The sequence below is a fragment of the Nelumbo nucifera genome, chromosome 2 (assembly GCF_055504915.1).
Source record: "Nelumbo nucifera cultivar China Antique chromosome 2, China Antique-T2T, whole genome shotgun sequence".
Taxonomy (NCBI): domain Eukaryota; kingdom Viridiplantae; phylum Streptophyta; class Magnoliopsida; order Proteales; family Nelumbonaceae; genus Nelumbo; species Nelumbo nucifera.
Window position 1 is genome coordinate 54,944,974 of NC_142650.1, and position 15,597 is coordinate 54,960,570.

The 15,597-nt window shown below is 42.0% G+C and overlaps 1 protein-coding gene across 2 annotated transcripts in view; it reads right to left on the reverse strand.

The window, feature by feature from the left end:
* Positions 1-15,597, reverse strand: part of LOC104586363 (ABC transporter G family member 28-like) — a 140,015-nt gene that overhangs the window by 1,798 nt on the left and 122,620 nt on the right. For both annotated transcript variants that reach the window (XM_088897993.1, XM_088897991.1), the window contains 3 exons: positions 2,227-2,718; positions 1,307-1,455; positions 64-353 (listed from right to left, as the gene is read on the reverse strand). In XM_088897993.1, the coding sequence (XP_088754119.1) occupies positions 64-353; positions 1,307-1,455; positions 2,227-2,718 (931 nt within the window). The remainder of the gene's footprint in view (positions 1-63; positions 354-1,306; positions 1,456-2,226; positions 2,719-15,597) is intronic.

The following is a 15,597-nucleotide window of genomic DNA, read 5'->3' on the forward strand; positions in this document are numbered from 1 at the left end:
TCACATATAGAAATGAAAATATATAAATTGAGAGTTTCTTCAGTATAAATCCACAGAACTCACCAGTTGGGCTGGGCTTGGTTCAAGGAAGATTGCAAATGCATATGCTATACCAGTCACACAGTAGACAAGGCAGAACAAAACAATGTAATTATCCGTGAACGAAGATCGTGGATTATTAAAGAAATAGAACATGGAAAGATACACTAGAGGCTTGACAAGTGTATTGAAATGGTCAATTGTATCTTTTGCAAGAAAATAAGCTAGGCTGCTCATGCCAGATGCTCTCTCTCTCCAATAGTGTAACTTGTCCAGAGAAAATGATCTCAGAGCTGCGATCTTGCATAAGAGAGCTGCAGCCAAGAAATTAAAGATTTAAAAAGTGAGGAAGGAAATATGGAAAGAAAAGTGTTAATTTCTAGTTTTCTACATAAAATCTGGATAAATTTGCCATTTTTATTTCCCATCATGAGTATTTATGTTCAAAAAGGAAATGACAGTTCTGAAAGAGAGAACACTTCTGCACAAAGTAGCTGCTCTCAGACTCAAATCTGTGTTCTTAGACTTGTCAGTCTGAATTTTACCATTGCACCAAGCAATGGCTCCGGATAACTGGATAAGTTTGTATTCGGTCCAACTCTCCCAAGACCCAGATAGATGAAACCAACATTGTGTAATGACCCTTTTTGGTAAGACATAAAGACTAGATTAGAGCTTTGGAAGAGGCAAGACTAGAGTAGAGTTTCTCCAAAAATAGTGAATTCCTTTGAAATCCATGACTTAAAGAGCTCAAGTTGAACTCAGCAGTAAGATAGCTGTAGAAACACCTAAGTATGGTTGTAACTTTTCAATGTTTTAAACACATAAGTATATAAATTAGGGTGGGCCGACCACTAAGGCTAATACACACCCTATTTCCTCTTATTTCTCTTCCTTCTTATTTTTCTCATCTGATAACAGCACACACAAATCACTGCAAACATGGTAGATTGCTTTAAACCCATGGCTTAAAGAGCTCAAGTTGAACTCAGCAGTAAGATAGCTGTAGAAACACCCAAGTATGTCCTGCTGTTGTGTATTATTAAAGGAGGCCATGATTGTAATTTTTCAATGTTTTAAATACACAAGTATGTAAACTAGGGTGAGCCGACCACTAAGGTTAAATACACATCGTATTTCCTCTTATTTCTCTTCTTTCTTATATTTCTCATCTGATAACAGCACACACAAATCACTGCAAACATATCTCTGGGGTTTGGGTTTACAAGAATAGCATAGTCAAGCATGATAAAGTTAGTAAACTTACAAACTGCAATGACAGTGTAAGTGTAGCCAATTGCCCCAAAGGTTTCGTCACTCACTTTAGCAAGTGTTCCTAAGCAGGCACCAGCAAGCAATAAGATCAAAAAGTCTACTGCTTGTATTCTAGCTTCCCGTAGTCTTTGCTTACCAACCCTGGAAAATGGTACAAGTATATCTCATCAGATACAAACTGTTCAAGAAATAATTTACAAAAGATCCACACTAATAAAAAAAATAACAATTTGCAAAAGTTCACTAGAATGAACAAACCCCCTTTTTTGGGGGTGGGAGTCCATCTAAAGTCTTTGATCCCAAACATGGCAGCAACTTCAGAACATATTGCCACATATTAAAGAAGCCTTTTTTTTTTTTAAATTAACTGGTAAATTTTATTGATACCATCAGAACTATAGGATATATATTCACCATGATATACAGTCTCTATTGGAGCCAGATCCATGCTGCTCCACTAAAGCAATAAGAACTCCATAGACCAGAACAGAAGAAATATTTACCCCTATGAGTATTCACCCTGAGTATTCACCCCATACCAGAAACCATGGGGGATATTTAGGTGTGCCATCTGTTGTTTCTGAACACTTCAGAGAAATGCAGAGAAATAAAAGAGGACAGCATATTATCACAGATGCATGCATGCAGATCCATACACACATAAGCAATAACTAAGTTTACCCACTTATTCTCCTTAATTATTTTAATGTATGGATTATGAAAGTAACAGAATGCTTAATAATTTTACAGTGTCAACTTCTGAAAGATTGTTATGGATATAAATTAGGACTCCATCAGATACAGCTATTCTTTTTGATCCAGGGTTTGCCTCTTTCATTCTTTTCCAATACATTAGAAGAAAATTAAGAATGTTTGACTGTATGTACCAGAAAGAAAAGAATCAGTATCTACCTTCCAAGGAAGTATCTATATTGTTGCGATACACCAGGAGTTTTTCGGTTTGATAGATCTTTGGACTTCAAGAAATTGTGGTGGATATTGTCCCGCTTAAGCTCAACATTACACTTCACATCCTGCAACAAATCTCCAGCAAAAGATTGTTCTCCATTTGCGGCAATGGAATTTGTTTCATTGCTTGGATTTACACTTGTTGAGGGCATATCAATCCCACCTACAGTCTCCATCATGTCTGGGGGTACTGGATAACCATTATGAAGCATCCATCTGACAGGAAGCTCTTGATAACTCACATTTGAGCTAGTGCTTGGTTTTACAATACCCTCCAGAATGTCAATGAAGTGGTCTGGAGGATTAACACGATCAGGAACATGGATCCCAAGGCCTGCAAAATATTCCTCCACTTTCTTCACTGGTCCATGGTACACAGTAAGACCTCCTTTTGCTAGAAGTATAAGATCATCAAACATCTTGAACAAGGTATAACTGCAGCAGAAAATTGCATATTACCATTGGTTAAATTAGAGAGAGAAAATATGCAGGAAATTAATTTGCTTTAGTCATATAATTCCATGCTATAACTATATGCAAAATCTCTTACTTGTATGACTTTATAGAAATATTAATACAATTATTTCTTACTTGTGAAACTAGTCCAATCGAACTGATCTCAGTGATAGAAAAGAGAGAAGAGAGAAAGAAGGAAGAAGAAGAAGAAGAAGAGAAAGAGAAAGAAGTGTCGAACTGAGAAGACAAAGAGTCTCTCCCAGTCGACCATATATTTATATTTATCAAAACAGTGTACGAAGTCAAATATGCCCCTACTTATGTATGGGACATGTAATTAACATATTACTTAAACAGAAAAGACTGGAATACCCCTCCTTAGCCAACTCTAACACTCCCCTTGAGTCACAACCACTACCATGGCCAAATATGGAACCACCACGACCTCCTCGAGATGCATGTCCTCCCCCTCTATTACCACGTCCACCTCCTCTAGCTACCACAAATACTGATCTGTCAGATGGTGTGGTACTCTTTGTGGATCCCAAAAAATCCTGCGAAGCCGTGCAAATACTTCCTCAAGTTAGGAAGAGTAGAGCCTCCCAATATTTGTGTTCTAATTGGTTCATACTTTATTTCAGCCCCACTAAGAATCTAGTGACACCCAGTTGCTCCCTCTGTTGTTGCTGAACCTTAACATCTGGAGTTAGGGGACGATAGACATTGAGTTCATTTCTGAGGTTTCTCATACTAGTATAGTACTCTTCTAGGGTTTGATTCCCTTGCTGCAGATTGAAATACTCCTGATAGAGCTGATATACCCTCGTAGTATTATCCTATCCAGAATAAAGCTTCTTGGCATGTTCCCATATGTCCTTAGCTGTATCTAAGAACATAAAGTTGACACTTATTTTGGGTTCCATACTGTTCCACAACCATGTCATGATTTGGGCATCTTCTTGTTCCCAGTCATCAAACCCTGGAGATTCAGTGGATGGTTTATCTTCATTCACATGTTTCACTTTCCTCTTTGCCTTGAGAAAAACTTCCACTGACTTGGCCCATGGAACATAATTCTCACCATTGAGTTTAATTGAAGTCATCTGCACACCTAGATAGTCTGAGGGAATCATCACACCAGGTTTCTGATCACTACCACCATCTCCAATTGCTGCCATTATGTCCCCCCAATGCTACTTCTAATGCTGAATCCTCAGTCACCAAATGAGTACTGCTGTCAAGGTAACACTATAGCAGTCTCCAAACACTGATAATAGTCTCACAACCAGTCACAATCAGCAACCGTGATGTAAACTAACATTTAGATCAAGAGCTTGATGTTTCAGATAGGTTCAGCTACCATTTCAGATTAAAAAATTTGTGTAAACTACCATTCAGACAGCAACTACTAGTCAGAATATTGATGTAAACTATTCGGTCACTCCTTCCATTCAGATTAAAATATTGATGTAAACTACTAGTCAGAAAAAAAATTCGGCCACTCCTTCAAGCAGAATTTTTTTTTTCTTGTTCACACCACTACTGATTACTCGGAAACATTAATCACCATGACAGCAACTCAACAACTCAAACAACCACACACAAACCCTCTTGAAACTGCTCAATAGAGGGTGAACATCACAAACACCACCACACGACTAGAGCTGTCACACATGGTGACAGCAGTATGAAACTGATATCCTAGGGCTGCCGCACCTTCCTAACACTTGTAATAGGGATTGTGGCAGTCCTAAAAAAATTAAAAAGGTGCTGCAGTTATCAGACTGAGTACCTCAGATTTCGCAGCCCAGAGGAGAAAACAGAAGGAGAGATCGCAGAATAGGAAACTTGAAGCCGCAGCCTTCTTCTCCTTTGCTTAGCGCTCTAATACATGTTACAGAAGTAGTTTCAGCTGAAAGCTAAATTACTGTAGCCGAAGTAGCAGAAAAGAGAAGAAGAAGAAGAAGAGATGCTGGAATGTCGAACTGCATTGCTCAATCAACAGTACTATTATTTATATTATGGTGTAGTACAATGATACAGGAAGTTACTAGAATGCCCCTGATTAGTGATGGGACACCCAGACAACTTAAAACATTAAACAGGATTAAGCTCATTAACAAAGACCCAGTACAGGACAACTTAAACTTAAGTATAGGCTAATAAGAACTCTTATCAGCCGAATACTCATACATACAAAGACTTCAATCCAACACTCCCCCTCAAGCTAAGCATGGATATCAATCATGTTTAGCTTGCCAAGAATGTCCCTAAACTTTGCTGCTGCCAGCCCTTTAGTCAATACATCCGCAATTTGCATCTCAGATGGAGTATAAGGCACATAGAGTTCACCCGAGACAATTCTTTCTCTAACAAAGTGCCGATCAATCTCAATATGTTTTGTCCTGTCATACTGCACGGGATTGCTGGCAATGTTGATGGCAGCTTTATTGTCACAATACAGCCTGAGAGGACCTTTAGCCTTAATGCCAAGTTCACTAAGAAGAGTTCTGAGCCATAAGAGTTCAGCAACCCCGTGGGCCATAGCTCGATACTCTGCTTCTGCACTTGATCTAGCCACTACATTCTGCTTCTTATTGCGCCATGTGACCAGGTTTCCTCCCACAAATGTACAATAACCTGAGGTTGACTTCCTGTCTCCAACAGACCCAGCCCAATCTGCATCAGTGTAGGCTTCAATTTCAATTCTATTGTTTTTCCTGAAGAGAATTCCCTTCCCTGGGCAAGTCTTCAAGTACCTGAGAATCCTTTCAACTGCTTTCATATGAGGAATCTTTGGAGAGTGCATAAATTGACTAACAACATGCACAACATAAGCAATATTTGGCTGAGTGAGGGATAAGTATATCAGCTTCCCTACCAATTTTTGGTATCTCTCTTTATCACAGTAGTCCTCCCCCACTGATTCCTGTAGGCCATGGTTCTGTTCCATTGGAGTATCTGCTGGCCTGCACCCCATCATGCCTGTTTCCTCTAGGAGGTCAAAACATACTTCCGCTGACATATGTAGATTCCCTCTCTTGACCTGGCAACTTCAATCCCAAGAAAATATCTCAAATGACCCAAGTCTTTGATCTCAAATTCAGAAGCTAGAAACTCCTTCAGTCTTTTATCTCTTCCAAGTCATTCCCGGTAATTACCATATCATCCACATAAACAATGAGTGCAGTAAGTTTGCTATCCTGTCTCCTTATGAACAAGGTATGGTCTGCACCACTCTGAGTGTACCCCACTTTCTTCATGGCCCCACAGAGCCTCTCAAACCATGCACGGGGAGATTGCTTCAACCCATATAATGCTTTCCTCAGTTTGCACAACTTTCTACTAAAGTCATAGCCTGGTGGAGGTTCCATAAATACCTCTTCATGAAGGTCACCATTTAAGAAGGCATTCTTCACATCCAGCTGATGAAGTTCCCATGAAAAATTTGCTACTAGTGACAATAGAACCCGAATTGTGTTGAGCTTTGCTACCGGGGCAAAGGTTTCTTTGTAGTCAATCCCTTCTTTCTGAGTAAACCCCTTTGCCACAAGTCTGGCCTTGTACCTTTCAATGGACCCGTCCTCCCTGTGCTTTACAGTAAACACCCACTTGCACCCAAGAGTGGTCTTCCCCTCTGGAAGATCCACTAATTCCCAAGTTCTTGCTTTCATTAGGGCTTTCATCTCTTCATTCATAGCTTCTTTCCACCTTGGATCAGACACAGCCTCTGAGTACCTAGAAGGAACACGCACAGAGGAAAGAACAAACACAAAGGAGTGATAGGCAGGAGATAAATGTGAGTAAGAAACAAAATCAGCAATGGGGTGTTGGGTGGTGCAAGAGCGGATAGGCTTACGAAGAGCAATAGGAAGATCCAAATCAGAAGTATGAGAGTTGAAATTACCTTGGATTGTAGAGACAGATTGATCCGAGTCCAACTGGTTGCTGTCATGAGGTTGAGGACCTCTTTTTCTTCTGTTGTATGTAAGTATCTCTTTTTGTTGCCTACTGGAGCCTTCAAGAACATCTGCAGATAGGATGAGAGGATGGAAGACCCGAGGCAGATAGGGGAACAAAAAAGGAGGGAGAATGAGAATCCTCTTCCATCCCACTAGTCTCCCCCTGAAGAAGATTCTGAGAAGACTGAAAATAGGGTTGAGACTCAAAGAACACCACATCTCTGGTGACATACTTTCTCTTGGAGACAGGGTCATAACACTTGTAACCCTTTTGTGTAGGAGAGTACCCCAAGAATATTCCCTTTGTAGCCTTAGGATCCAGCTTGGTCTTCTTTGGATCCTTCGCATGTATGAAACATATACAGCCAAAGACCTGAGGAGGAAGGGGAAAGTCTGGAAGAGTGGGGCACAAAACAGAGAAAGGGGTTTTCATACCCAACACCTTAGATGGCATCCGGTTTATTAGATATGATGCACAAAGTACAGCTTGAGACCGGTATTGCTTGGGGACTTTATGTTGGAATAGTAAGGCTCGAGCTGTCTCCAATAGATGTCTATTCTTGCGCTCAACAACCCCATTCTGCTGAGGAGTATAAGCACAGGATGACTGATGTAGTATGCCAGCATCTTCCATGAATAAGTTCAAGGATTTTTCAAAGTATTCAGCAGCATTGTCTGACCTGAATTGCTTAATCTTCTTATTAAACTGTGTTTCAATCATCTTGCAAAATGCCATGGTTATCCGTGGTACTTCATCCCGTCCTTTTAACAGGTAGATCCATGTACAACGAGAGTAGTGGTCAATAAAACTGATAAAGTACCGGAAGCCATCAAAGGAAACAATGGGTGAAGGGCCCCAGACATCAGAATGAACCAAATCAAAAGGAGCACAAATTTCATTGCTGGAAATTGGATACACAGTTCTACATTGTTTTGACATTTGACATACTTCACAGGTTAGACTCTGACTTGGAATGCCCTTAAACAATTCGGGAAACAACATTTCTAATAAGAAAGACACATGACCTAGCCTAGCATGCCAAAGATGCAGCTTAGCTATTGACTCCACACTTTCCGGATTACTAGTAGCAGATGCTTATAAGGCTGAGCCGATGTCTGCATCAAGGTAGTAGAGGCCTCCATACTCATGACCGCACCCAATCGTTCTCCTTGTCAATCTGTCTTGGAAGACACAATGAGTAGGAAAAAAGGTTATACTGCAGTTCAAATTTTTGGTAAGTTTTGAAACAGACAAAAGATTTGAGGTAAGACTGGGAACATGTAAAACTGATTTAAGAGAGAGGTCCTTGCTTAGGTCAACAATTCCCTTTCCAGAGATAGTGGAGAAAGACCCGTCAGCAACTCTCATCTTATCCTGACCAGACAACAATTGATATGAAGAGAATAGGGAAGACATATGTGTCATATGGTCAGTAGCACCGGAATTAATAACCCAAGAAGTAGAGTCAATAGAGCCAGTGGCACTGAAGGCAGAGGCTGTACCTGATCTAGCAAGAGATGTAGAAGCAAAAGAATTATTTCTTAGATGGGCTAATGCCCTGCTAAGGACCTCAACCTCACTAGCAGTGAAGCCCAATGTACCAGTTCCAGAGGAATCAGCAACCTGTCCCATAGGAGAAGAAGACACTGTTGGTGTATTTTGTGAGTTGTCATCATTGTTGCTGGCGACAAAATTCCCACTTGCCGGAGGCCTGTTATCTCTAGAAGAAACATCTCTGGGTATTGAAGACATCTTGACTGCAGCCACTGTGTAGGTGACACTGGTTAAGACTAGCCGAAGCAGTTCCGAAGGTTCTGAACCAGTTCTGGAGCAGATCTGATTAGATGAAATGATCACAGCAGGTTCTGATAGCACTCGACACAGTTTCAAACTTGCCGAGACTGTCACAGTTTTGAGACAGTTCAGTTACAACAGCAAGCAAGGAGTTCTGGGCTGGTAACCAACCTGAAGCTAAGGGTTCTCAACTATTGTGCTATGCAGACTCCACTTGAAATTTGAGTATTGCAACTGTAAAGAGAGTGCCCTTCCTTGCGGCCAATACTAGGACTGCTGACATCAGTCCTCAACTAGGGTTCACAGTGCTGAACAATCTGGAGCTGGCAACTCCCTAGGTAATCTCACAGCAGTGGTGAGGGGTTTCGGACTGATAACCACCCTGAACTTGGAGCTGTTTGCCACATTGCTATGCTGGTAGAAGTGTTCACAGTGCTGGTAGAAGTGTTCACAGTGCTGGTAGAACACTAGATAGACTTCACTTGGGCTGAACCAAAAACTGCAACAGTTCGGGTACAGTAGCGAGTGAACAGTTCGAGGCTGCAACAGTAGCAAGTGAACAGTGGCCCTGTAGAAGAAGCTAAGTCTGTGCAAGTCTTGCTGGAGCACCGAAGCTGCAACTGTAGAAGTAGCTAAGCCCCTTTCGGCTAGTGCTAGGACTGCTGAAATCAGTCCTCAACTAGGTCTGTCCTACACAGACCTCTCTTAGTAGCCAAATAGCTACTATTTGCTGGAAATAACCTAGTAGGACATCTACTTCTGGGTCTTACTTCCCTTGAGTCCTACAACCAAGAGAAACCCTAGGTTCGAACTTGCTTTACTCTCTTACACCCCTAGGTCTTCACTACAGCAACCCAGAAAAGGAAGAGAGAAGATGAAAAGACAGCAAGAGAAGAGAGTGTGTGCCGGCTGAAACCAGGAAGAAGCTAATGCTCTGATACCATGAAAGCTAAATTACTGTAGCCGAAGTAGCAGAAAAGAGAAGAAGAAGAAGAAGAGATGCTGGAATGTCGAACTGCACTGCTCAGTCGACAGTACTATTATTTATATTATGGTGTAGTACAATGATACAGAAAGTTACTAGAATGCCCCTGATTAGTGATGGGACACCCAAACAACTTAAAACATTAAACAGGATTAGGCTCATTAACAAAGGCCCAGTACAGGACAACTTAAACTTTAGGCTAATAAGAACTCTTATCAGCCGAATACTCATACATACAAAGACTTCAATCCAACATCAGCAATACAAACTAGTAGAGAACGAAAGAAACAGTCGAACTTAGCAGGCTAAACCCTACTGGTCGACCATAATATGAATTAGGGATTCTAATTAGTGTACAAAGACTAAACTGCCCCCACTTAAGTTTGGGACAGGATGACTACAGAAGTAATATTAGGACTGCCACAGAAGCATATAACTTAACAGTATACACCCATTTACAACCAACAACATGCTTACCTGGGGGAAGATTGGTGAGTTCCAATGTATGATTGTGATGAAGGGCAGAGAGTTCCTCTTCCATAGCTTTATGCCACCTTGATGAGGTAAGAGCCTCTTCAACATCCTTAGGTGTAGATATAGAGGATAACAGAGAAACAAACTCACAATGGGAAGCGGAAAGGTGAGAGACAGAAACTGTTAGACAGTTTTGTATGCCCTTAGCTTCAATCAGAATGATGTACTTTATGAGTTTATTGTAAATGAATAAAGATACATATTTGATTCATGTTCTCTTGGTATGTTTCTGTGTAATACCCTTAAACTGGACACTTAATGAGACTCGTGTTAGTTTAGAATGTTCACAGCCAGTGGGTCGGTCTGGGGAGACCTATCCTGACAAGGCTGACACTGTAGTGCCACCAAGTCGGTTGGGGTGGCTTGTCTCAGCTGCCAGGGTGAGACCCTAGGCACATACAGTGTAGGATTAATTGAATCTTTGAACTGGACCAGATTTCCAGTATTGCCCTGGACCTTGGAGATTGATGGGCAAAACTGGAAAGTTACACCCGACCCCTAGACTCGATTATGATACTGCACTAGGTGTCGGATTGGGCTATCTTTGATGTACCAATCAGTGAGATCCTTAGCGGGGGTCAAAACCTGGGTATGTTGGGACAGTCCGAGAATTCATCTGAGTGGGTGATCATAGTGACAGGATCAGCCCCTTTGTCGGACAAAGGTAATGATTGGGGATGCACTCTCTCTGATGGAAACCAAGACTGTCGGCAGCCAATTTCAACTGTTGAGATTTGTTTTGCAAAATATATTTTATATGAGATATAAAAGTATATATATTATAGTTTCTAAAAGGTTTGCAAAAGGTTTTAATTCCTGGGATCCATGAGTGGAGAGTGCAACACTGTTCCTTGCAGCAGAGGGAGAGATCCTCTCTTGTCGGGCAGTGTACGATCATTATGGGCTGAGAGGTTAAGTGTAAGACCATTGAGGATAATACCTGATGGGCTAATCTTGCATTTTCCCACAGTCCCTGGGTGTTACAAGGTGGCTTGGCCCAGGGACCTCTTAGGGTAAGTGTTGGGCCCGTAGAGCCCATTTGATGGGTTTCAGGGGGTGCACTGTCTTTAACAGTGTATTCGGCCAGGCCTTGTAACAAAGGCTGGGCCGAACCCATGTGGCTGATGTGTAGATCAATGCTTGGGTCCCACGCCATACAAGGAAGCCCAACTGGGCAGCAGTTAAGAGGGTTAAGTGAGCACATAAGCTTAATGGGCCTAAAGCCCATTTCGAACTGGGCTGTTTATTTAGTTAATAAAGGGGCGAAATCTGAAGTGGATCAGCTAATAGGATTGGGCTTAGACCCTATCCACTTAGAGAGTCCAAGATCTAAATAAGATTTAGATCTGGAAACCTCCTAATCAGATTAGGAGATGGCTGATCTGATCTCCAGATAAGATAAGGATTATCCCTTATTACTTAAAGGGACTTCTAACCCAAATATGATTTGGATTAGCAACTCCTAATCTGATTAGGAGATGATCCCTTTAAGAATATAAAAGAAGAAGGGGGCGGCAGCCTTTAGATATACACAACACACAGATCATCAGGTTTTCTTTAGTGCTGAAATCAAGAAGAGAGAATTCTGCTCCGTGCAAATACTCTCTTGCCGCCTCCCTGTTCTTGCCGCCCTGTTTGCCAATTCGATCTCCACTTGTGGGAGAAGTCAAGATTGGATCTTGACATCAGTCCTTTGAGAAAGGATTGAAAGGAAGCTGTGCTCACGTACCATCTTGCTGATTCCTGCGAAGGACAGAGTTCTTGGAGAAGAACACTGCTGATTCTGCTCCACCTGCACTGCGCCATCTTCAGTGGGAGCAGTCTTTGGATCCTTCCTTGGGCGTGAACACCTTCGTTGGGAGACATTATTTTTCCGTATCAGGTATAATCCTTCCCACTCCTTTTTGTTCAGATCAGGTATAATCCTTCCTTGGGCGTGAACTCCTTTTCGCAGAGAAGAAGATTTCGCAGATGGGAAAATCGCTATCTGCGATTTGCAATTTGTGAAACTGCATTCTGTGATCTAACCTCTGTTTTGCAGGATGGATTGTGCGAACAGCCCTGATTTACTGATTCTTGTTTTTCTTTTATCAGTAATTAATTTCAGATTATTTTCTTGAATTAAAGATTTGATTAAAAATCAAACCCTAGACCCATTCGAACCAAGATTGGTTCAAACTGTTTGGACCAAATCTAGGGTTTAATCAAGGCTGAAAGTCAGCCCTAATTTTCCCACTGATGGGCCTAAGGATTGATATTTAATTAAATGGTTAATTCGACCCAACCTGTAAAAGCCCAGTTTTAAACAGTTAAAACTGCTAAAAGCCCACTCAACACATAAAGCTATATGGGTTGAACCGTTCAGCCCATATACCTAGATAATATTAATGGTTAATATTATGGATTTAAAATGGGCTTCAAATGGGCTTTACAGATAATTAATTGATTGGATCAATTTATCCCTGCATGTGATGTGCTACGTACATGGGCCATAAGTACTTGGCCCATGCTCAATCGACAGTGGCTCTTTCGCACACCATGGCTGAATGCACATCATTGCCATGGTGTCCCTTTTGGTCATTGGATGACCTCCCTTAGTGGTGGGCCCCACACCTCATCATGAGGTCTCGTGCGGAACCCTAGCCGATTTAGGCCCACCAAAATCTGGCTTTATGAAAGTTAGTGGGAGCCACTTTGGTTTGACCTAAAGATAGAACTAGGGCGTAATTATCTGTTCCCTCCAGATGATATGAGTGCAAGTGATAGGGAGATTCATATGATGAACTCTTTAAAGGCCTTCCATCATTAGCACGAGGATGGGCCCTTTAGTAATGAGGAAACGCACCAGAAAATGGGCTATCCATTTGCTGTTGGGCTTGTCTAAATGTTTCATAAGATGATAGGGGCATCATAGACCGATGTGGGAGGGGCTTCACCAGAAAATGGGAACTCTCTCACGGTACCTTGGCGTTCACGAATATGATGGGTAAGCACTCACTGGACAGAAAGGTTTACCTGAAAACGGCTCTGAACCTTGTCTGACAGAGGCCAAAAGGAAAACTCATATGATGAGTGGATATGATCCTTCACAGAAAGGTGGTGGGGTTTTGCAGCTGAAACAGTTGGCCTCATGCACCCTATGTGATTTCCCACATTTCTAGAGACAACCCGTAGTCTCCGTCACTGAGAAAGGAGGGAAATCTCAGAGACGAATAAATGGAAATGGATCGTAGATTAAAATCCATATCTATGAAATGAACATGAATCAAATTAGGTTGTGGACTGATGTTTGCTCTTTTATAAGAAAATGGCAAACGGATCATTTGCAAAGCTACTTGATGACAACAAGTTGAAAGGCCCAAACTATGCTGACTGGTACAGGAACCTTATGTTGGTCTTAACCTCTGAGAAATTGGACAAGGTAGCCAAGAATCCTGCCCCGGATCGTCCGGGGGATAGGGCTTCTGAGGCCCGAAGAAGAGAATACCAAGAATGGGAGGAGAAAAACTCCCTTGCCTGCTGCTATATCATTGCCTCCTTAGACAATCCAATTCAGAGGCAGTTCGATCAGATCGAACTTGCTAAGGACGTATTGGACAGTCTTAGGACAATGTACGAAGAGCAGAATCGTTCTACTCGGCAGAAGGTCTTGAAACAGTTCATGACCGCGCAGATGACCAAGGGCCAACAAGTTCACGACCATTGTCTCCGGATGATGGGCTATATCAACGAACTAGAGGCTCTTGGATCCGGGCTGGATCTGGTAACTCAAATCGATGCTATTCTCAACTCTCTACCTCCATCCTTTAATCCATTCATCATGAACTATAACATGAACAAGTTGAACGTCAGCTTGCAGGAACTCAGCAATATGTTGCAGAGGGCCGAAGAATTGATTAAAAAGGATGAGCCCATTGCCATGCTTGTTGAAACTGGCAAATCGGGCAAGAAAAGGAAGGCGAAGAGAAAGCCCCAGAAAAAGGCTGCCAAACCCAAGAAACAGAGGAAGGACAAGGCATCAGATGCCTGTCATTTTTGCAAGAAGACCGGCCATTGGAAAAGGAATTGTCCTACCTACCTGGAATCCAAGAAAGGTAACTTCGAAACTTGTGTTATAGAAACCAATTTGTTGGTAGCTTCTGCGTCCTGGTGTATTGACTCCGGGGCTTCAACTCATGCGTGTAACTCACTGCAGGGGTTCAAGGTAAGCAGAAGGCTGAGTGAAGGAGAAGTAACACTCTACTTGGGGACTACTGCAACTGTTGCAGCCGCGGCCATAGGAACCGTGGAATTATGTTTTAGAGAAGGAATAATTGTACTGAAAGATTGTCTTTATGTACAAAATTTAAGAAGAAATTTGATTTCTGTCTCAAAACTGTGTGCAGATGGTTATTCTGTTTTCTTTAGTAATATGATTACTATTAAAAGAAACAACAGATTCATCACATACGGGGAACTGGAGAATGGTCTCTATGTTCTACATCCTTCTCTAGAAACTAACATAACCGAAACTACGTCGGCTGAAATCCCCAAGAAGAGAGCCCGTGATACAGTTAATCCCACGTGTCTGTGGCATTACCGACTTGGCCACATCGGTGTTGACCGAATCACAAGGTTGGTAAAGGATGATCCTTTGGATTTTCTAGCTGTAGAAGATCTTCCCACCTGTGAGCTTTGCCTACAAGGCAAGATGACAAAACGGCCATTTAACGGTAAGCCTGAAAGATGTACAGGCACACTTGACCTAATACATACTGATGTATGTGGTCCCCTGAGTGTTAAGACACGAAATCAACACGTGTATTTCATCACCTTCACAGATGATTTTTCACGATATGGTTACGTGTACCTAATGAGACAAGTCTGAATCCTTTGAAAAGTTCAAAGAGTTTAGACAAGAGGTCGAGAAACAGTTAGGGAGAGAAATTAAAGCCCTTCGATCCGATCGAGGTGGCGAATATCTCTCTGACGAATTCAGAGACTACTTAAAGGACAATGGGATAGTATCACAATTAGCTCCTCCTGCTACACCACAACTTAACGGTGTTTCAGAGAGGAGGAATAGGACCTTATTAGATATGGTCCGGTCGCTTCTCATACACTCAGAGTTACCCACATCCTTTTGGGGTTACGCATTAGAGACTGCGATTTACGTGCTGAATCGGGTTCCAACCAAATCGGTTCCGAATACTCCATATGAACTTTGGACCGGAAAGAAACCAAGTGTCAGACACTTGAAGATTTGGGGTTGTCCAGCACACGTTAAAAGAACGAGTGCAGACAAGTTGGAATCTAAGACCAGTCGTTGCCTATTTGTAGGCTACCCAAAAGGCTCTGTAGGTTACCTATTCTATGACCCAAGTGAGCAGAAAGTGTTCTGCAGTCGAAATGCGCAATTCTTGGAAACCGACTATATCCTGGACACCCATCGTCAGGAAGTTGTTCTTGATGAGGAGAGCTCAGGAGCAGTGGGAGATGTCCCACAAGTTCCAGGTAGTGACCAACTTAGAAGATCCACTCGGGCATCCAGGCCACCAGTCCGTTATGGTTATGACCAGGATAGTTACCTGGTGGAAACCTTG